Source organism: Silurus meridionalis, chromosome 29 (assembly GCF_014805685.1).
Source record: "Silurus meridionalis isolate SWU-2019-XX chromosome 29, ASM1480568v1, whole genome shotgun sequence".
Classification (NCBI taxonomy): domain Eukaryota; kingdom Metazoa; phylum Chordata; class Actinopteri; order Siluriformes; family Siluridae; genus Silurus; species Silurus meridionalis.
Window position 1 is genome coordinate 3,944,059 of NC_060912.1, and position 24,509 is coordinate 3,968,567.

A 24,509-nucleotide genomic window follows, 5' to 3' on the forward strand; every position below is an offset into this window, starting at 1 on the left:
ATCACCTATTTTAGACAGACCGTAAAAAATCTTGCATCTTAACGTCTAAGGTGAGGAAAACTTTGTCGCGAGGAATTCATCCCATCAAAATTGTTATCATTAATTGAACAATTAATGCATAAACAAGACACAAACACATTAACACACGTTTGGCTGGCAAATGGGACAATTCCCGCAAGCAAGAAAGTATCCTAAAACTTACCTTGAATTTCCCTTCAGATATTGCTGGAACGTATCCCACTTCTGACACCAAAACTGTTAGATTTTTATCATGCCCAAACAAAACTTTATTCTTGGAGAGGTTTTTCATGTGATCTTCAATGCCCGTGGTGCCTTTTCTGATCGGGGAGAATCACACAGCACACAGCATGGTGCATATGGTCTTCAGTTTAATGCAGATAACAGACAAGTATATATACTCACTTGAAAAAACCTAACCTATAACTGTTCCTGATTGGGGAAGAATACATAATAAGTGAAAATATGTAAGCCCAGATAAAGACTTCCTGTATACCTTACATACTCAAATCGTAAAAACCCTATAGACACTGAACAAACAAGAAAGGGATGTGTTTGGAGAACTAGTGTGAGAACCACCTTAACACTAAAAATATATTGAAAATACGTTAAAATGCAAGATTGGACGGTAGGTACACTCTGTATTTCAGTAAAATTGGGTCATACAACAGAACAGTGAGCTTAAGCATAACAGGAAACTGACATAGTAGAACAACGTGGAAATAATTTAAAGAAAATCGGCAGTGTAGGAGGAAATCACATTGTTTTGGAAAAAATTTGCCCAACTTTCCGATTTTTCTTTACAATATTGCTTCAGTTCATTGATGTTTAAGGGCAAAAGCACCTCAATGGATATCATGATAAGGCCAGAACTTTATTTCCTTTAGTCATTCAGATGTCAGTTTACTGTTATGCTTAAGATCACTGTTCTGTTGTATGACCCAATTTTAGCCTGGCGTAAGCAGCTAGATAGATGGGATCTAAAATATTTGTCTCAAAATTATTCTGGTTTAAAGTGTAGTCAGTTCAAGCCCCAATCCTTCACCCCACCACTATAACCTGTTTATGTTTAGAATTGATGACCAAAAGTCTCATTAAGCCAAAATATATTGTTCTTTTGAGGTTTGTTTAGATACAGTATTGCAATCCTACATTGTGATTCCATACAATAAGGCCTTTTCCTTGACACTTCTAAGAGGTTATACTTGATCAGTCCTTTTCTGATTCTGCAGTCATGAACTAAATTTTAAACATCCTTGCAAAATCCTGGTGATCACATTATGTAGCACTTTCTTTACATCCCTGAGCATTAAACATTATAAAGTCTTAAAGGCTTTATAATTTTTAAAAACCTTAAAAAAAAAGGCTTTGTTTTATTGCTCTAGAATGCGAATTTGAAATTATTTGGAGATGGCCTTATAATTCAATTCAATTCAATTCATTTTTATTTGTATAGCGCTTTTAACAATGAACATTGTCTCAAAGCAGCTTTACACAGATAATGTGGTGATTAAACATAAATATGTTCTTTGTAAGTATGTTTGTCCCTGATGAGCAACCCTTATAACCCTTCACAGATTCATTTATGTAGACACACAGCTGCCACCAGAACACCAAAAAGTCACAAAATCAGCTTTTACAGAGGTAGCCACAATTCTTGTGCATTCATTAGTAACACTCTGAAAGTTTTTTAAAAATTACAAAATTTCTGTCAATGCTTGTGGAAATAGGAAAAAAAATTTCCCAGCTTGTTTCTAACTACTAATTTTAGCTACACATTGTCTCCATGATTATTTATGTAGGCCTTCAGGATAGTTGATCAAACAAAACAGAGATCTCTTCTTCAGTCATCGAGCTGCAGACTATGTGCTATACAGCAATCAAATTATCTCAAATTTCAGAAAAAAAAAATCAAGAATCATGCCATTTCATCAGTCCCCTTGACCTTTTCATGCTACAAAAATATAACTATTCATGTGTGTCAGGGTGTGGATTAGCTCCAGATGACGTGAATTTTAAGATGAGAACCCCTGGCCCTACAGTACTTCAGTAAAATCTTCCAGTTTGCTCTAGGAAGCAAAGACTCATTAATTTTGGCATCTATTTTTCTCCCTATAAGGCATGAATTCAAATCAAATCAAATTTTATTTGTCACATACACATACATACAGAGTACGACATGCAGTGAAATGCTTTATACGATGGTCTGGCATGAGGGAATAGAATGGGGAGAAAAATAAACCAAGAAAAAAGAAGGCAGATAAGTAAAGAGTATAAACTCATTTGAATTAAAATTTTAAAGCAAGTTTCAATAATATGCTAATGATAACTGGTGAGATTTACCTAGGTTAGCCTGTTTTCTTAGTTATTGCCTAATTCGTTTAGCATTGATTCTGGTTGATTACACAATTGTCTAGGGTCAAAATCTAATTCGAACAAGTAGTAAAAAATTGCAAATGTACAAACAGAATGTAGACCACCGAATAAATATTGATCTATGCTAGTTAAGTAATAATAGTTACCTTTTACATATGATATAGCAATAACTTAATTTCATGTTTAAAATTAATATCTTTACTTCACTCAGGTGTGTTAATGATGTAGTGAGTGGTTACTTTATGTCCCAGACTGTCCTTATGCCTGTCTTCTGGCTCTACCTGTTAGATGTACTGCCATGGCTAGTTCTGTAGGTTCTGTGCACAAGGTGAAGCAATTTTAAACCATTATATCACAATAGTAGACTTTGTTGCCACAACTATTCCCTTCCCATTTTCTGTCTCTGCCACATCCATATCCTTATAGCCCCATTTCTGCTTGAAGCCTTACTCGACTGAAAATGAGTCACTGCTGCTAATGATGGCTTTCCACGGATTACCTACAGATCACATTGGTTAAATGTGGATGGTGCCACACAGACATGCTAAAGATGTTCTATCTTTGAAAGCCTTAAGCTAGCAATTACTTAGAACCAGTGGTGAGCGGTCAGGGCCAGCAAGGCCTTCTATGCTGCCTAAACACTACAGAAGTACAGATTTTTTTGTCCAATTAGATTTCAGCCTCTATGCTCTGCCATGTCAATTTAATCTGCCCAGGGCCTTCAAAGTCTGTCCTGCTGGCCTGAACTACTTCAGATGATGTAGGTGGCACAGTTGCAGTTGTAGTGTAAAGGTTTGTAGCTTGCTTTAGTAAAATTGTATTCACCCTCCATATGTGAAATGCCTGCCTCTCTGCCTCTCTCTCTCTTTCTCTCTGTAATGCCACGCATTGTTATATTGTGTTTTTGTATTGTATTGATGGTTTTATAATTGTGACGTGTTAGTGGTGGTATTAAGAGGTGGATTAAGTCGGGTACGTCCCCACTGAAAGCACAGGTACCAAATGCACAGCCCGCCACTGCTTAGAACACTTTATACTCAGCGTCTCCATCACTGAACAGTTGATCATTTAAGTTTGCTGCAAGAAAATGTGAAGTTAGACCTCTAATGATGCATACTCAAGTTCCTTTTAATCCACATAGCCATGTTTGACTATAATATATAGTAATAGAAGTGGGATGATTTACAATCCTCTCAAGGTCTTTTCCTTGTGTCCTTTTAGACATTAATTCTTTTGCCCTGCCACTTTTGTTAGTTGCTCGTTAGAAAGCAATTTGAATAAAAATGTTATATCCACATTTATATAAAGCTGCTTTGTAGCAACGTCTGTTGTGAAAAGCACTTTTCAAATCAAATTGAATTGAATATACCTTCACTCCAGTAAATTTTTGGCTGGATACGTTTAATTGGGTAAAAATTTGGCACAATAGCACACACTTTCTCTAAGGTAGGAGTGACTCAGTATTATGCCCAAATGTTAGCGATATGGAATGCGTATTATGTCATTTGTAATTTCCTTAATAGCTTTAATAAATAATTATAAAATGTGCAGTTAAATAAATAAACTTACAATGTAAATTAAAAAAGTGTTCGAAATGAAATGATTTTGATTTCTTAGACATAAGAAGAGCTAGGACTGCCAGCTCCAGTTCTCTCATCACACCACCCGCTGTCGCAGGTTTTATGAGTTGGTTTATGATTTGATTTATGAAATCTAACTGCACCTTTCCCAACAGGACAAGTGCATTTTGAAGTACACTGTTAATTAAACAGAGTACAATAGGTACCATAAATGATCCTGGAAGAGAAGAAAAAAACAACAAAAAGTCAACCAAGTGGAAGTTATTTTTTTTAAACCAGTAAGGCTGATTCGTTTCGCAGCTAATCGACAAATTGGAGGTCACGAAGGATCCTGAAGCACCCAGCTTTTAGGGGTCTAACAGCACACAAACCTCATGGTTTGGTACGTACCTCAGCTTTTAAGTCATGGTTTGGTTCAATTAGTTGGGTGGAATAAATGCAAAATATAATATTGCTTGTCCTTTATTATTTACGCAGTTTTAAATGAAATGCCTGCTTGGTTACATACAAACCCGATTCCAAAAAAGTTGTGAATAAAAAAAGAAATGCAATAATTTACAAATCTAATAAAATTACATTTTATTCACAATAGAATATAGATAACATATCAGTTATGTCAGCAGAATCAAAATTTGAAGTTCTTTTTGGAAAAATGGGACGTCATGTCACCCGGACTAAAAAGGATAAGGACAAGTTGTTATCAGCGCTCAGTTCAGAAGCCTGCATCTTTGATGATATAGGGTTGCATGAGTGCGTGTGACATGTGCAGCTTACACATCTGGAAAGGCTGAATGCTGAAAGGTATATCCAAGTTCTAGAACAACATATGCTCCCATCCAGACGTCGTCTCTTTCAGGGAAGACCTTGCATTTTCCAACATGACAATGCCAGACCACATACTGCATCAATTACAACATCATGGCTGCGTAGAAGTCTGCAGTCCAGATCTTTCACGTGGTAGGTCTCATCAGCAAGAACGATGAGTCAGCATACAGAGAGGAGGTGCAACGGTTAACAGCCTGGTGTGGAGCCAACAACCTGTCTCTGAACATTGACAAAACGAAAGAGATTCAATTCAATTCAATTCAATTCATTTTTATTTGTATAGCGCTTTTAACAATGAACATTGTCTCAAAGCAGCTTTACACAGATAATGTGGTGATTAAACGTAAATATGTTCTTTGTAAGTAAGTTTGTCCCTGATGAGCAACTGTGGCAAGGAAAAACTCCCAGAGATGGCATAAGGAAGAAACCTTGAGAGGAACCAGACTCAAGAGGGAACCCATCCTCATCTGGGTTGCACCAAATGTCCATTTGAAGCAGATATACAATGTTGTGGGGTACAGTGATGATGATCAGAAGCAAACTGCACTCCCGAGTCAGTGCTGCAGACCACCAACACCAACTACAGTCCAATCCGTCCTCAAAGCACCCGTTCTACTCCGGAATTACATGGAACCACCCAAGGTGTTGATGAGAGACCATCCCGAGCTGCACAGAAGTGTGAAGATCCAAGGAGGGGAGAGGGGCAGGAACAGTGGTCACTGGAGCCTCAGGAGCATGTTTAACTCGACAGAGAGAGAGAGAGAGAGAGAGAGAGAGAGAGAGAGAGAGAGAGAGAGAGGGTGACGGAAGAGAAGGATATGGATTATTAAGTGTAACTATTGGTGTATGAAAGTTAATTTCACTGTGCAGTTTGGACCCCGGCAAGACTCGCTATGGAAGCATAACTAAAAGGGAGAACCAGAAGGTAACACAGACATGAGGGATCTCTGGGATAAGAGACGACCCACCACACCACCGTCAACAAACCTGAGTGAACGTGTGAATGTGAGGGACGACAGCATACAAATATACCAGTTCACCAAACACTCTATATCCATGTTCCTCCAGATCTGTGCCTTTACCTAAGAAAAATCTACTGATAAAAGGCTTGACTAAATAAATACGTTTTCAACCTTGACTTGAACACTGAGACTGTGTCCGAGTCCCGAACACTGATTGGAAGGCTGTTCCATAACTGTGGGGCTTTATAAGAGAAAGATCTGCCCCCTGCTGTAGTCTTCATTATTTGAGGAACCAACAGATAGCCAGCACCTTTTGATCTAAGTAGGCGTGGAGGATCATACTGGTACAGAAGTTCACTCAGATACTGCGGTGCGAGACCGTTAAGTGCTTTATCGTCAGTAGTAATATTTTATAATCAATGCGAGATTTGATTGGGAGCCAGTGTAGACTGATTAAAACAGGGGTGATGTGGTCATATTTCCTAGATCTAGTGAGGACCCTTGCTGCTGCATTCTGGACTAACTGAAGCTTATTTATGCACTTACCGCACACCCAGACAGTAAAGCGTTACAGTAGTCTAATCTAGAAGTAACAAAAGCATGAACTAGTTTTTCTGCATCCTGTAACGACATCATATTTCTAATCTTAGCAATATTTCTAAGGTGAAAGAAGGCGATTCTGGTGATATTATTCACGTGAGACTCAAAGGAAAGACTCGGGTCAATAATCACACCAAGGTCTTTGACAGCCGTACATGCTGAAACAGAAACACCATCCAGAGATGCTACGAATCGGAAAGTTTATTTCTAGCTGCATGTGGTCCTAGTAAAAGTACTTCCGTCTTATCTGAGTTGAGCAGAAGAAAGTTATTAAGCATCCACTGTCTAATGTCCTTTACACACTTCTCAACATTGTTAAGCTGATCTCTCATCTGGCTTTGCTGAAATATACAGCTGTGTGTCATCAGCATAGCAATGGAAGCGAATCCCATGTTTATGAATGATTTCACCAAGAGGCAGCATATATAAAGAGAAAAGCAGTGGGCCTAAGACAGATCCTTGAGGAACACCAAACTTTACCTCATAGAGTGGAGAACTCACCATTTACATCCACAAACTGATAGCGATCAGTCAAATAAGACCTGAGCCAAGAGAGAGCTGTTCCTTTATTCCTACAACATTCTCAAGTCTAGCAAGCAGTATAGTGTGATCAATGGTGTCAAAAGCTGCACTAAGGTCGAGCAAAACAAGTAAGGAGACAAAACCCTGATCAGAGGCCAATAACAGGTCATTTACCACCTTAACTAGCGCCGTCTCTGTGCTATGATGAGGCCGAAATCCTGACTGATACATTTCAAAATGTTATTCATAAGCAGATGTGAGCATAACTGCTGTGCTACAACCTTTTCTAAAATTTTGGATATAAAGGGGAGATTTGATATCGGTCTGTAGTTGGACAACTGACATGGGTCAAGGTCAGGTTTCTTAATAAGGGGGTGGATAACTGCCAGTTTGAAGGATTTCGGTACATAACCAGTGCTAATGGAAGAGTTAATTATTTTTAAAACAGGTTTGATTACCTCTGGAGCTATCTGTTTAAAGAAACTAGTAGGCAAGGGATCGAGAATACAGGTTGATGATTTTGATGAGGAGATTAATGAAATTAAGTCACTCTCATGAATAGGAGTGAAGCTTTGTAATTGATTGTCTGCTATAATGACACTGCTGTCTACAGGGTTACTTGTAAAATAATTTGGATTTATATTAACCGCCTGGATTTCTTGCCTGATGTTTTCAATTTTATTATTAAAAAAGTTCATGAAATCATTACTACCTATTGATGGTGTGCATGTTAGCGCAGTGCTTTTATTCCCTGTTAATTTTGCTACCGTGCTGAATAAAAATCTAGGATTATGCTTGTTATTTTCTATGAGGGTGGAGAAATATGCTGATCTAGCAGCACTAAGAGATTTTCTATAATTTAGGAGGCTCTCCTTCCATGCTATTTGAAATACTGTTAATTTTGTTTGACGCCATTTACGTTCTAGTTTTTGAGTGTTCTGTTTTAAGGTGCGCGTATGATCATTATACCACTGTGCTAATTTTTTCTCCCTGATCATTTTGGTCTTAAGGGGAGCTACATCATCTAGAGTGTAACGTAACGTTGTTTCTAGATGTTCAGTGGCCCAGTCGAGCTCTGCGGGGTCTGACGGAGATCTATCTAATATCGTAATATCGGGAAGATTATTAATAAAACGCGCTGCTGTAGCCGACGTGAAAGTACGCTTAACACGGTAACGTGGTGATGTAGAAATGCAATGACTAAGGCAAATTTTAAACGAGATAAGATAATGGTCTGAAATAGCTTCAGACTGTGGAATTATGACTAAGTTTTTTATTTTTAATCCAAATGTTAACAACAAATCGAGAGTGTGTCCACCACTATGAGTGGGTCCTATAACATTCTGATTAATTCCGACTGAATCTAGAATGGACACAACTGCTGCTCTTAAGGAGTCTTCCTGATTATCAAAATGAATATTAAAGTCTCCAACAATTAATGCTTTGTCTAAAGAAGTAGCTAAATTTGTAATGAAATCTGCAAATTCTATCAGAAAATCAGAGTAGGGCCCTGGGGGTCTATAAATAATAATTAGTGGAATTAACTGACTTGACCTGCTTTCGGACACTGAATATTTTATGTTGGTGTAAAGAACTTCAAATGTTTTACATTTTTGTTTAGTCTTTTGTGTGACGTTTAGATTATTATTATAAATAGCTGCGACTCCGCCTCCTCTGCCATTTAGACGGGGTTGGTGTATATAACTATACCCAGGAGGACTCGCTTCATTTAATGCTACATATTCATTCGATTTAATCCACGTTTCTGTCAAACACATTATATTAAACTCCTGGTCGGTAATAATTTCGTTTATAGTCAGCGCTTTTGGCGTGAGAGATCTAATATTCAACAATTCTATTTTTAGATCAGAGGTGCTGGCTGTGTGTTCAGTCCTATTTAATTTAATGTTAATCAGGTTACTAAAACAGACTTTCTGATAATTCCTATATTTTGGTTTTGCTCGGGGGACAGACACAGTCTCAATATGGTGGATCCTGAGTGACGACTCTGTGCAGCTAGCAGACGGTCGGTTTAGCCTGTCTGTCTGCTCCCTGGCCTTGGCTCTAGACAGTCACTTGTTAACTAGTGCTGTTCTGAGACTATTACCTATACTACAAGATAGCTCTGTTCTCTCCTGTTGACTTCAGGGAGAACAGAGCGATCATTCTCCACTGACCATCGATGGATCCTCTCATGGAGATCGTCAAGAGCACCAAATTCCTTGGTGTTCATTTGGCGAATAACCTCACCTGGTCACTCAACACCAGCTCAATCACCAAGAAGCATCTCCTCTACTTCCTGAGAAGGCTGAGGAAAGCTTTCCTCACCCTATCCTGACCACTTTCTACAGAGGGACCATTGAGAGCATCTTGAGCAGCTGCATCACTGCCTGGTTTGGGAACTGCACCGTTTCAGATCACAAGACACTACAGAGGATAGTGAGGGCAGCTGAGAAGATCATCTGAGTCTCTCCCCCCTCTATCATAGACATTTACACCACACGCTGTATCCGCAAAGTCAACAGCATTGTGGACGACCACACACACCCATCACACACACTCTTCACCCTCCTGCCATCAGGGAAGCGGTTCCGAAGCATTCGGGCCTCACATCCAGACTGTGTAACAGTTTCTACCCTCAAGCCAACAAGCTCCTAAATACACAGAACTAAACTGAAGCTCATGCACACACGCACGCACACGCTTCCTGGTTAGCGGCTAACGCTATGGATTTTTTTTTTGTGTTTTAATGAATGTGCAAACAAATCGTATTTCTGGTACGGGCTGAGTAGGCAATTTTTTTCTTCATTCCCCTGGCATTGTTGTGTTTAATAATATATATATATATATATATTTTTAAATGCACTCAAAGCGTGAAGTGGAGACTTAACAAACTTGTGGTCTGGAACTTAATACATTCCTGCGGAAACCCAGATTTTAACTATCATTTTAACTACTTTCACATGTAAAAAGGATTGCATTCAGCACACATGTGCCGAACCGAAAGCACCGTACTGAAAGATTTCAGTACGATAAGCTGAACTGTTACCTCCTACCTGCTTTCACTGGTGCTCTTAAAACGCTGGACTGTCGCCCAAAACTCTGCCTGTATATTCTAGCATCCTGGCTGTTTTAAAGCACCTACTCACAACATCTGGGGAGGCTTCCAAAAAGCTCAATATTAATCAGGACTTTTGGCAAGATTAATTTCAAACCACAGTTGCACTATTCATGAAATGTACATGTGCTGAGCTTAATGAAAAGAGCACAAGCAGCAAGTACAGTGTGAAATTAGGTTAAACAAAACAACCCTGATCTTTTCATCAATAATCTGGATATACCCCCAAATTATCTTAATCATTTATGCCAAATCAACTTTTTTTTTTTCATTGAAATCAAGCAAATGCATCATTTAATTTGTTTCTTGATATTTTTGCTCAACTGAAAATAGCTGAAAGCTTGAAATCAACTTGATCTATTACTATTAAAAAAAAGCAAACAAAAACTTCCAATAAAATGAAACCATGTATATTTATATAATAATGTCTTTGAGATTTACAAGCTCAACACCTGTTTAAATTATATTTTTGTACTGCACCATGTGATTAAAAATGAAAAAACACAGTGTTGTAATTTGCAAGTCACGAGAACCCAAAAATTCAAGTGCCAATATTACATCATCAATGTAATGAAAAAATATCCCACAATTAAACACACCAAAAAAAACATACTACACTCTATACAATTTGTAACAAAAAGTATGTGGACACGAACACCTCAACCAGATGTGCTTAATAACAGAAGCATGTGCATGAAACCAATTCCCTTTTTACTGTTATAACTGATCATTCAGGTACAAGAGCATTAGTGAGGTCAGGTACTGATGTAGAGTGAGAAGGTCAAGTCAAGTCAAGAGGCTTTTATTGTCATTTCTACCATACACCGTACACAGTGAAAATGAGATAACATTCCTCCAGAACCCTGGTGCTACACTAAACAACAAAGAGCTGCAACACACAATATAAAGTTACATCAAGTGCATCGAGTGCAAACAGTGTAGACAAAAACAGTGCAGACAGACAACACAAGAAAGTGTGGGACAGATACAAAGAACACAAAATTGATGTGCAAAGAGGACTATAAAAGACTATAAACAATAAGTATATGGAAACAAACAATCAGTGCAAAATGCAGTGAAAAAACAGCAGTAGCAGCAGTCGAGAGGTGCAAAAAAAAAAAAAGTTCTTCCTCTTCAAATTTAACATGGCAGATCTTTATTTAGATCATTTAAACTTCCTCCACTTGAACGAAAATAAAACCAAAGTGATCTCATTTGGGCTTTTTACCTTTACTAGCTCTATAAGCACTTACCTCGGATCCTTGGCTCCATCCATAAAACCCTGTGTTAGGAATTTGTAAATCTTATAGCAACTTTACTTTTGACAAACAGATACATTTTATCATAAATCAGTTTCTTTGATTACTTTCCAAAGTTAACCCTTTTCTATGCTTTTCAGATCTTGAAAAGGCTACACATGCATTTATTAGCTCCAGGTTTGTGTACTGTAATGTATTGTACATGGGTTTCCCACAATCATCCATGAACAGGTTATAATTGGTTCAACATGCTGCTGCTCGTAGTTTGACTAATACACATAGGTGAGAACATGTAACCCCTGTTTTGGCTCAGTTTGTTTCAGAGTTCTAATGTTTGTCTATAAGGCTTTAAATAATTCAGCACCCAAACACCTTGTCGACTTTATAACAGCTTTATTGTTCATTATACTCACTCCCGCCATTATGGTTGCACAAGCCAGTGCACTCTTAGTGCCGGTCCCAAGCCTGGATAAATGGGGAGGGTTGCGTTAGGAAGGGCATCTAGCATAAAACATGTGCCAAATCAAATATGCAGATTATGAAAGAGAAATTCATACCGGATTGGTCAAGGCCCGGGTTACCAACAACTGCCACAGGTATCGTTAGCCAACAGGGTACCGGTGGAAATTCAGCTACTGTTGGCCAAAGGAGGAGAAAAAGAGGAAGAAGACGTCTACAGAGATGGCAGGGAAAGGTAGATATGTTGTGTGTTCAGGAGACCAAGAGGAAAGGGAACATTGCAGGTGGGTTTAAGGTGGAGGAGAAGGGAAAATTCTAGAGTGATTTAGATGAATTGGTAGAAGCTGTACCTAGGAATGAACGATTGGTGATTGGGGCAGATTTTAAAGGGCATGTAGGTGAAGGGAGCACAGGTAATGAGTAGGTATGACCTTAAGGAGAGGAATGTGGAAGCTCAGATGGTGGTAGGTTTAGCTAAAAGACTGAAAATGGCAGTGAACACTTATTTTAAGAAGAAGGAGGTTTCATCGGGATCATAGGGTGACATAAGAGTGGAGGAAGGTGCACACAGGTGGACTATGTTCTATGTAGGAGATTGGAGACTGTAAGGTGTTGGCAGGGAACAGTGTAGCTAGACAGCATCGGACGGTGGTGTGTAGGATGGTTTTGGAAGTGAAGAAGAAGAGGAGGAGAGTGAGGAATGAAGGAAGAATAAGATGGTGGAAACTGAAGGAGGATGACTTTAGTGTGAGATTCAGGATGGAGGTCAGACAGAGGTTTATTGGTGGTGGATGATTGGGCAACTACTGCAGAAGTGATAAGGGAGGCAGCTAGAAAGGTATTTGGTCTGACATCTGGAAATAGAAAGGAAGACAAAGAGACGTGGTGGTGGAATGAGGAAGTGCAGGAGAGCATAAGGAGAAAGAGTTTGGCAAAACAGAATTGGGATCAACAGAGTGATGAGAAAAGTAGACAGGATTACAAGGAGATGCGGCAGCAGGTAAAGAGGGATGTGGCAAAAGCCAAGGAAAGGCATATGAGGAGCTGTATGAGAAGTTGGACACTAAGGATGGAGGAAAGGATTTGTACCGATTGGCCAGGGCCCTTTGGTTGATCGGGAGAGTGTTAAGGACATTCCCTGGAGCGGATGGACAAGTAAGGTCTGCAGAGGTCAACGTTAAAGGTCGATTATACACACCAAGACCAACCGAAAATGACAGAGTACTTGTGTGTGAATTAGAGGGAGGGCAGTGGAGGGGTGTGGTTGCAGGAAGAAGAGGTGGAGAAGGTGGAGGAGTTCAGGTACTTTGTACCGGGGTCAACAGTGCAAAGTAATGGAGAGTGTGTTAGAGAAGTGAAGAAAAGAGTGCAGGCAGGGTGGAGAAGAGTGATAGCAGGAGTGATTTGTGATAGAAGAGTATCTGTGAGAGTGAAAGGGAAAGTTTATAGGACTGTGGTGAGACCGGAGATGTTGTATGGTTTAGAGACAGTGTCATTGAGTAAAAGACAGGAGGTGGAGCTGGAGGTAGCAGAGCTGAAGATGTTGAGGTTTTTGTTGGGAGTGACGACGATGGACAAAATTAGAAATTAGTTTATTAGAGGGACAGCGCATGTAGAACGTTTTGAAGACAAGGTGAGAGAGGTGAGATTGAGATGGTTTGGACATGTGCAGAGGAGGGACATGGGGTATATCAGTATGAGAATGCTGAGGATGGAGCCACCAGAAAGGAGGAAAAGAGGAAGACCAAGGACGAGGTTTATGATGTGGTGAGGGAAGACATGCAGGGAGTTGGGTTGAAAGAAGCAGATCTAGAGGACAGGGGGGTATGGGGACAGATGATCCACTGTGGCGACCCCTCATGGGAGAAGCCAAAAAAATATTCTTCATTATACTCACTTAGATCCACCCATTAGCTTCTTTTACATGTACCAAGGACTAATTACAGAAACAGAGGTGCTTGAGCTTTTGCTGTGGCTGCTTCTAATCTGTGGAACAATTTGCCCTTTAAAATGAGGTCAGCCTCAAATCTGGCTCTTTTAAATCTTTGAGAAAAACATTTTCTTAAGAATTTCTTAAATACTTGGTTAGAAATGCGTTGTTTTTTTTATTAGTACACTTTTGTTAAGCACTTTGTTTATGGCTTATTATAAAAGGTGCCTTTTAAATTAACTTTTAATTTCTTTTGACTTTGTACATTCTTGTTGGAACAGGATTGAGCTTTTTAGTTCCAGGAAAAAGAAAACTTGGCAGAATACAAAAGACTTCTATTCAATTGTTATATAAATATTGATTATATTGTTTGCTGCAATTATGCATACCACATGGTGGCCGTTTACCCCAAGGGGAATATGGACAAGTGAAATCCCTGCTGGTGAGCCCCCTCCGCTGCATAAACAATAAACTAATATTACGCCTGAAAATATTCAAAATGAAAGCTGAATTTCTGACATTACTAGCTTATCTGATTGATATGTCTATATACTTTTTTTGATTCCACACCAAATGTCTTATATGTGCAGTTGGAAAAAAATAAATGGCCCTGCTGTTCCAATACTTTTGGAGGGAACTGCATATTTAAAATTCATTGTGTATGTATGCATATGGGTATAGCTACAACGATGCTATAGAGGAGCAAAGACCTCTTACAACAGGTCATATCTCGACTGCAGCTTCATCAATTTTCAGGTGAGGGAAAAAGAATAAAAAAAAAAAAAAAAAGACATCTGTCTGAAAGAATAGATACCTCAGCAATAAATCAGCATTACAAACAACATTTTCAATAGACAATTTTATTTAAAATTATGTTCATCTTTTGATCTACATGGCATTTTTCCAAACCAAGCTTTAATAATTGTTATTGGTTAGTGAAATCATACAGTTTAGATATAAAACTATCATTTATCAAGGATGAGTGTTATTTTTTTTATGAAGCTATATGAAATAAAGCATCACTGTTTCTCCATTTCCACTTAGAATCTAAATGCTTTCCCAACTGCCTACCACAAATAGGCCGAATTAACATTGAGCTGGAAATAATAAATTAATCATATCAGTTGAAGGCTACAGTGAATGCTCTGTCAAAAGGACACATATGCAATACACTTACAATAAAATTACACAAAGACAAATGCATGTCAGGTCCAGCTCATCGTCTGACAAAACCGTCTAACATGTCATGCAACTGAGAGGGAGGAATAAAAAAAAAAAACACTGTATATTATATAAATATCATCTAAAAATGTGTGGGGGGGGCATAGAACCATTTGCCTTGCAAATACATTCTGGTACGTTTCTATTATTTTTTTGATGTGCAGGATGAACACAGTCTACTTTGTGTAACGCTGCTTAACATTATGACAAATGCACAATAAGCACCACAAAATCACCAGCGATTCCTGGGGCTCCTGAAAAAACACTAGACAATACGATCACAATGCAAAATATATGCTTAGTTCCATTTTTATATGAAAAATGTACTTGAGGAATCTAAACTGACATTCTGCGGCCAGGCAGTGGGACATTTACAGATGAAGACACGTGTACAATAGAATTTGTGCTGGGCTGCTAAAACGCCTTTTAGTATATATATATATATATATATATATATATATATATATATATATATATATATATATATATATATATATTTTTTTTTTTTTTAAGTTAAACTGAAATGGTGAAGGGCTTCTTTCCTATTTTGTGTCTTTTTATAGAGGAAAACTCCATGGAGCAGACATGTACACTGACCCACTTTTACAGCGAACACACAGCCTCCCAGATTCACAGACATCAAGTGTGGAGGAAGAAAGGAACGAAAGGAATACTTATCGGAAAAAAGCATCTTGTTTTAATTCTACATACCCAATAAACCTGCTGTATACTATGTGGTGTTTCCAGGAGATTCAGGTGGCCTTTAGTTTTCTATGACGATCGGCATAGCAACAGTACTTTGATGAAACAGTGCTTGTGCATCTATAATAATCTCAGCCTCTTGCTGCACTCCTGAAATACTTAATGCACTGCATGCAATTCTCTGCTCATGGTGAATTACTGAACCCCCTGGGAACCATTGCTCTGAAGAGTCTGGATCATCCTTCTTTAACCACTCAATAGGTATAAAACAACCCAGACTCACACTCGTATGCTACTGTACAGACGCACACAAAAAATAAGTTGGTGTGAAGAACTGAAAATGAGTTAAATACAACACAAAATTGTTAACATTACCTTTTCTATTCTTGCACAGTTAATATTATAGCCAAGATCGATTTTCATGGGTATGTAGCACTGCTGCCCCCTGTAGGAATACAAGCGCACTGCACCTCAACATCCAGTTGCTCAGCGATGTCCAGATTTGTTTTTATTGCCGGCTTTCAAAAATTCTCGAGGTAATAATAGAAAGCTGTAAGCAATTTACTTGCCATGCCTTGCCTTCAAACAATACCACCTTTTCTCAGCTATCAGAAAACCACATGCTTCATGAGGAGACACTAACAGACAAGCCACTTACCAAGCATTACTCAGGATTAAGTCAACTTTAAACTAGCTTTAACTACAGATATATCCAAACCTTGAACCTAATTTAGTTACCTCAGGTTCAATATTAGCAAACTCTAATTGAGAATTGAATCGCTTTCGATTAGTGCAGTAAAATCGTTTTCTATTGCAGTCGTTCAAATTCAAATCTGCTGGCTCGAGATGTAGTGGCCTTGGGACTCGAGACTCAATCACGGTAACTATTCTGCAATGATGATGAAGAGGGAAAACATGCCGAGAGCCTGTTTCCAGGACTGCTCGCAGATTTTTTTTTTTTGCATTTATATTAGACATAATGTATAAGGAGATATACAGTATCTACTGATGCCATGGCCACAATATATTTAAGTATTGTTCATCTTCAACAAAATCCTTATTTAGCTGTAAATGTGTGTTACCCTGCAAATAAATCTCAGTTTCCTAGGAGATGGTGGCAAAACTATAGAGCCCTCTGCAGCTCATAAGAGCCTGGGTTGTTGCCCTGGTAACATGGGGGTTGTTTTGTTTTTTTGTTGTTGTTCTAGTATGGTGGTCCAGGTCAGTTTATGCTGGTGTCTAGAGAAGGGTCTTCTTAAGATGTGGCAATTTCCTTCCCCAGGTGGTGCCATCCCTTCTGCTGCTCGAAAGGAGGGAGGTATTCTGAAGTGGAGAACATGTGAAATCCATAGTTTAGACAGCTGATGATATTTCTAACAGGTTTAAATGATGTGCAACAAATAAGTTAGGAATTTATCAATACATAATGTATTATATACACATCTGTACATATACATTAGGGATGACGACAAACAGATTTTACTCAACAAGGACAACTGATCAGTGGTGAAGTACACAAACCATGTACTCGAGTTAAAGTAGACATACACAGAATAATTACTTCAGTAAAAATACTCCCTTTAAACTGTCTCTGGCTATAATGTTCCAGTTTATGTGAAAAATCTCTAATGTTACTCTCAGCACATAAATCTATTAATAGAATGTTATTAATGAGTCAAACACCGATTGATTTCTATAAAAAAATGATCATGATGTCAAAACCTCAAGAAAATTGCACAAACCATTTATTCCTCTCTAAATGTTCTGCTTGCTGTTGCGCTGATGCTGAACTGAATGTTGGTGCTCAGTGGATAAAACCAAGCGCCAATCAAAACAAGTTCAAAACAGAGCGTGCGCTTTACACTAAACGTTGGCTTGCTGTGTGTTTGACCAGCTACGTTTTTATCCTCTCATTAAAAAAAAGAAATGTAGATTAGTAAACATTTAACTTCTTAAAATATTTGACTTTGAAATGTAGTAAAGTCTCCAAATGTAAATACTTCAGTAAAGTACAGATACAAGAAAAGAAGCTACTTAAGTAAAGTAACTGATTACTAGATTTTGACCGAAATGGGTTTTTCTCTGCCCAAAGCCGATTTTATTTGTTTTCCCCACTTTATCTCATAAAATCTAATAGTTAATAAATAAGACATGATATAGAAAATTGCTTAAACATTTATTGACACACCAAGCCGGCGGTCAACCATCGGGGAATGTCAAAGGGGATTTTTTTGTGTCAGTTGGCTTTAGTTTATTTTCCGCACCGATGGCTTTAGTCGGACAGAATCAGCTGATTTTCGTCAATTCTGCATGTTGAGCAGCAGCAGAGGTGGAAAGTGAAGTACAAATACTTCTTTACTGAACTTGGGTAGATTTTCCTGGTATCAGTATTTCACTTAACTATTTATTTATATTTTATTAACTTTTTACTTTTACTCATTACATTTTTACACAAATATCTGTACATTCTACTTCTTACATTTTTAATCCAGACTCATTACTTTAGTTTTAATCTATTTGGTCACGATCGATGTTTTTTCTTCTCACTGTGAGCCGTTTTCAGTCCATATTCATTGAGTGGCTTTTTCAACGTTCCACAATAAGCAAGACAGAAGGCAACGAGAAGTATGGAGTTAACGTGAATGAGACAGAGGGAGTCAGCGATGTAATCATGACTGAGAACAGAGACATTCCTGATGTCTGTACTTTTGCCATCTCTGAGCAGCGGCGGGGCTCATCGCAAGAAAGAGAACTCAGATTGTATGAAAGTGGAACATGCTTGTTGTCATTCTTGTCTTTGCAACTTAGCAGACATGATTGTGAAAAAACTACATGAATCCGTTAGTACTGATCGCGGCAGGTGGAAACGCTGCTTGCTTTATATATGAATTAGGTCTTCCGGATTCCCTGTTTGGATGCAAAATAGAGATTACTGCCACCTGCTGGTATGGGAGCGCTATGTTATCTCACGCAAGTGCAGAACGTACACGTGCGGTTTGGTGCGTCAGACGCTCCTGCCTCATAATCAGCCTAATTTGCAGCACAATCGGGTGATGCCGATAAATAAATAAAAAAAAGCCAAAAATCGTCCTGATCGATTAGTCGACCTGTAATAATTACATTTAATTCGTTACTGTTCACCACTGCAACTGATACCGAAAGAGAGACAGAAAGACATACCATTGCAATTCTTGTTGTCCTTGTCTGAGGCCTCCTCTTCCTCCTTGGCCATTTTAAAATGGAAAAGAAATATTAAAAAATTGTCCCAAAACGTCTACAAAAACAGTGTAATGCAAATGAAACACAGGACATGAATTACCTCTTTCCTCCAGCTGAGCTCATAGAAAATCCTCTCAAAGCATTCATGCATGTAGTTAAACTACAGGCAAGAAAGCACAATCATTAGTTTTTTATAAGTGACATCTTGAAAAATGTTGTTACAAATTTTGGTTCATTATCACAGGCCCCGTAAAACATTTTAAAACATCTCGACTTATGGATTTGGAGATACACATGCATGTTCCTTAAATTATATGCACCAAACTAGGTCATTTAACGAAATCAAGTTTTAGCAAATATATATATAGAAATGTTCCCATTCAACTTCATTTTCATTGAAAAATCCTCCGTTAGCATGAATAAGAGCTTCACACACACTTGGAAAAGAGTGTTTCTCCAAAACATTCAGCTGAAATACTTTGGAATGCCTCTTGTAAAACTTGCCAAATGTGTTCTTCACTAGTTGGATATTTTTTTTCTTCAGACCTTAGGATCCAGTTAATCCCAGAACAGTTCAATATGATCTAGGGGCAGTGACAGGGCAGGTTCTTCTATGATAGAGAACACTCCAGCCGACTCTAAATAACGCTTCCAGAGCTTGGACTTGTGCTTCAGGTAATTGGTGAATTGCAATGGTGTTGAAGTATGGAATGGGAGCCACGTTGGTTCCTTTCACACGGAATAAGTCTCCAACATTCCCTGCTCCAAAACAACCCCAAACCATTAGGCTTCCATCTCCATGTTTGACTGTAGGGATGAGACAGTCTGCTAACGTCATCTTTCCTGTTTCTTGTCACATTTGTACTAATTTGTCCACAAAACTTTCTTCCAGTCATTCACTGTCTACAATTTGTTTGTGCCTTTAACCTAATTTGTTAAATAGAAACACAAGAAAAATGCATAGGTCTCAAAATCCAGAAAAGACTCGGGCTTTCCAAACCTTTGATAGACTCTGCAATTATAATGATTTAATTAATTAAACTAATAAAAAGCTAAAAAAAAATGAAAAAAATGAAAACACTGTTTAAAAGTAACTACAGCATCACTATTTAATAAGTACAGTGATCCCCCGGTTATCGAACTTAATTCGTCCCTTAAAACAGTTCGAAATCCGATATGTTCGAAAACCGGACCTAATTATCCCATAAGAAATAATGGAAAACCAATTAATCCGTTCCCGAACTCCACCAATACCCAATAATTAACCATTTTTTCCTGTTTTTAGCCGTATTAATAGTCAGGAATCCCCCTGCCACGCCCCCTATAGTGGCTGTCATGGTGCTTCAGGGAATGCCCTTTTCCTTCGCTCATGCATGCCCCGCCCACATTAAACTCATCGCAATCGGGCTTCCTCCGTAAAGCACCGTGGATATTATTTATGGACTGCCTTTTGCCGGATTATCCCGATCTCTGCGGGTATTTTGTTTGGCTCGGTAAAAGTATAAATTAACAACTTTACAAGAGTAAGAAACAAAATGATTACTGTACTTACCGCTTAATATCACTAATATTGTTCACAAACAGAAGTTGCGATAGATGCTTACTCAGCGATGGTTAAAGCGGAAGCAGTTTCTTCCCCTCGCGCTGGGTTGGGCAGCGTGGGTGGCGTTTGATAACTGGAACTTTGTTCGTTCACCGGACCGAAATTTCGTTCGGAAAACCGTTCGCTAACCGGAATGTTCGATATCCGAGCCGTTCGATAACCGGGGGACCACTGTATATAGTCAAGTTTTAAGAATGACACAAATATACATTTTCACACAGTTTGCTGAGGCATTCTGGAGTATATTCAAATTGCAGATTATTATATAAACTGACGGCAATTTGAAAATACTCCAGAATGTTATGGAAAGTGATCAGATGAACTGAAATGAATTGCAAAGACCCTCTTTGATATGAAAATTTAATTTATCCCAAATAAAACCCATTGCCACTGCATTTCAGCCCTGCCTCGAAAGGACCAGCTGGCATCATGTCAGTGATTCGATCGTTAACACAGGTGAGAGTTTTGACTGGGACAAGGCTGAACATCACTCTGTTATGCTGACTGAGTTAAAATAACAGACTGGAAGCTTTAAGAGAATGGTGGTGCTTGAAATTTCTTCATTGTTCTTCATCGAGTTCTTCATTGTTAAACATGATCTCATCAAGAAATCACCTGCTGTCATCACTGCTTTTCACAAAAAGTGATTCACAGGGAATGATATTGCTGCTAGCAAGATTGCACCCAAATCAACATTTATCATCAAGAATTTTGAGGAAAAGAGGTTCAATTGTTGTGAAGCAAGCACCAGGACGGTCTTCTAAAGTTGATTCAGCTGCAGGATCGTGGCACCACCAGTGCAGAGCTGCTCAGGAATAGCAGCAGGCAGGTGTAAGTTCATCTGCACACACACAGGGGCGTGGTGTCAAAAGGGGCAGGATAGAAGCCACTTCTCTCCAGGAAAAACATCAGGAACAGACTGATATTCTGCAAAAGGTACAGAGATTGAACTGCTGAGGACGGCTCTAAAGTCATTTTCTCTGATGAATCCCCTTTCCGATTATTTGGGGCATCCGGAAAAAAAGCTCATCTGGAGAAGAAAAGGTGACCCTACCATAGACCCTACCCTGTGTCATGCCCAGTGTAAAGCATCCTGAATCCGATCATGTGTGGGATTGTTTCTTAGCCAAGGGAGTGGGCTACTCACAATTTTGAACACAGCCATGAATAAGGAATAACAAAAACATCCTTTGAGAGCAACTTCTCCTAATTATTCAAGAGCAGTTTGGTGAAGAACAATGCGCTTTTCCAGCATGATGGAACAAAACTGATAAAGTGGTTTGAGTAACAAAACATCAAAATTTTGTTTCCATGGACAGGAAACTCCCCAGACCTTAATCATATTGAAAACTTATGGTCAGTCCTCAAGAGGGGGGATGGACAAACAAAACCCCAAACTTCTCCGATCACTGATCATGCAAGAATGTGCTGCCATCTGTCAGGATGTGGCCCAGACATTGATTGACAGCATGTCAGGGCGAATTGCAGAGGTCTTGAAAAAGAAGGCCCAACACTGCAAATATTTAATGTCATTGTCAATAAAAGCCATATGAAACGCTTGTAATTATACTTCAGTATACCATAGTAACATCAGACAACAAGATCTAAAAATACTTAAGTAGCAGACTTTGTTAAAATTTATATTTGTGTCATTCTCAAAACTTTTGGTCATGGCTTTACAACCCTATTCATAAAAACATAACATTTCACAAATAGACAAACGTCATCAAGGCCACAGTAATAGTGGAGCACAGCAATGTATTTCATAGCTTGAATAAAAACAGCTGGTTGCTGAAGCCTAATACGTAATAAGCCTAATGGCCCATCACTAAACACTACTATCACGACTGTGAAGCATGGCGGTGGGAGCATAAAGTTTGGGGGATGCTCCTCATTCTCAGAAACTGGCAAACTTGTCAATAGGGCAGGGACACTGAGCATCTGGAATAGAATCTTGGAGAAGAAATTTTCAACCATGTGAAAATGGGTTGGAAATTTTAAATGAAATAGGACAATGACCGAAAGCATAATACCAAAGCTTCAATGGAATATTTTACTAGGAACAAACAATGTCGTTTTATTGTAATTCAACTCTCTTTTTTTTTATTGTTATTATAACAGTTAAAACTTTGTACATCACCACAGCATCTCATCAATTCTAATCAATTACATATTCAGCCATTAGTCACCCTCAATGAAAGATTATGTTATTTACAGATATTCATTATATGTTGTACATATTTATATGCACTTGTAAGTTTGCACAACACTATTCACACTTCTGCTAGATGCTAAACTGCATTTTGTTGCTGTGTTGCATCCATCCATCCATCCATCCATCCATCCATCCATCCATCCATCCGTCTGCCCATCCATCCACCCAATTGTCCATATGCCCATCCATTCATCCAATTGTCCATCTGCCCATTCATCCATCCATCCATCCATCCATCCAATTGTCCGTCTGTCCATCCATCCATCCAATTGTCCATCTGTCCATCCATCCATCCATCGGTCCATCTGCCCATCCATCCATCCAATTGTCCATCTGCCCATCCATTCATCCAATTGTCCGTCTGCCCATAAATCCATCCATCCAGCCATCCATCCATCTGTCCGTCTGCCCATCCATCCATCCATCCATCCATCCATCCATCCAATTGTCCGTCTGCCCATCCATCCATCCATCCATCCATCCGCCATCCATCCATCCATCCAATTGTCTGTCTGCCCATCCATCCATCCGTCCGTCCATCCATCCATCCAGTTGTCCGTCTGCCCATCCATCCATCCAATTGTCCATCTGCCCATCCATTCATCCAATTGTCCGTCTGCCCATTCATCCAATTGTCCGTCTGCCCATCCATCCATTTGTCCGTCTGCCCATCCATCCATCCATCCATCCATCCATCCAATTGTCCATCTGCCCATCCAGTCATCCAACTGTCCGTCTGCCCATCCATCCATCCATCCGTCTGCCCATCCATCCATCCATTCATCAAATTGTCCGTCTGCCCATCCATCCATCCATCCATCCATCCAATAGTCCATCTGCCCATCCATCCATCCAATTGTCGTCTGCCCATCCATCCATCCATCCATCCGTCTGCCCATCCATCCATCCATATATCCATCCATCCATCGTCTGCCCATCCATCCATCCATCTATCTTAAGGTTGCTGTCCATCATCAAAAACTTAATCCCAACCAATAACCCTTCTAAACTTCAACTCTGTAAGATGCTCCAAAACCAGATGTTCCAACTATTGCTATCTACCAAGTAAAAGTATACCAACTACTGACTTTGAGGGTTACATAATTAAGCAATGGATAAATTTTAGTTCCACCGTGATGCTTAGAGCAGGAAACCTGACAACAAAATATAAACCCTTTCATAAAGAGAGTGTATCCACTGTATGCAACAACTGGCTTAAAACACTACCGATAACATTCTCAAAACACTCAACTCACCAATTATAAAGTATTTAACTCTTACACATAATATTAATGTACTCATGTGTGAATGCATCTGAGAGAAACTTACATAAGGAGTGAAGATTTTGACCCAGCGAGGTTTTTTCTCCCCTCGTACATACTCGAAGCAGAAAGCCATTCCCTCCTCATCAGTGTCCCACCTCTGCATCTCGGACCATTCGAAAGCTATAACCTGGTTCTGAAGGAAAACAATAATAATCCAACAGCACATACACAAAATACATATTTGTAAAAATAAACACACACAAAAACCTTAACATCAACATATAGTGCTGTGAACATAGTAATACATACATACATACACACACACACACACACACACACACACACACACACACACACACACACACCTCCAGCGTTCCATCCTCGGTGCAAGCGTGCAGTTTGAAGTGGTGAATGCTGACAGCAGCGATCACATGACCTCTCCTCCGTGAATCACACGAGCAGTGAGGGAACGCAACTTCGTTATAGCCCTCACACGTGCGTAGCAAATTCAGATACTAAGCAGGAGAGAAATGAATGTATAACAGACCTAGGAATCTTTTTATTCCTTATTATACACTTCACTCGGAACCTACAGGCTGCATGATCATGACATTGGATGACACAAAATTCTAAGG

The 24,509-nt window shown here is 39.0% G+C and overlaps 1 protein-coding gene across 1 annotated transcript in view; it reads right to left on the reverse strand.

The window, feature by feature from the left end:
- Positions 1-15,388: 15,388 nt before the first annotated feature.
- snx27a (sorting nexin 27a) overlaps positions 15,389-24,509 on the reverse strand; it is a 30,338-nt gene continuing 21,217 nt past the window's right edge. The window contains exons 9-13 of the mRNA XM_046844015.1: positions 24,240-24,389; positions 23,939-24,067; positions 18,892-18,951; positions 18,753-18,795; positions 15,389-16,895 (exon numbers count right to left, since the gene is read on the reverse strand). Of these exons, the coding sequence (XP_046699971.1) occupies positions 16,828-16,895; positions 18,753-18,795; positions 18,892-18,951; positions 23,939-24,067; positions 24,240-24,389 (450 nt within the window). The 3' untranslated portion in view covers positions 15,389-16,827. The remainder of the gene's footprint in view (positions 16,896-18,752; positions 18,796-18,891; positions 18,952-23,938; positions 24,068-24,239; positions 24,390-24,509) is intronic.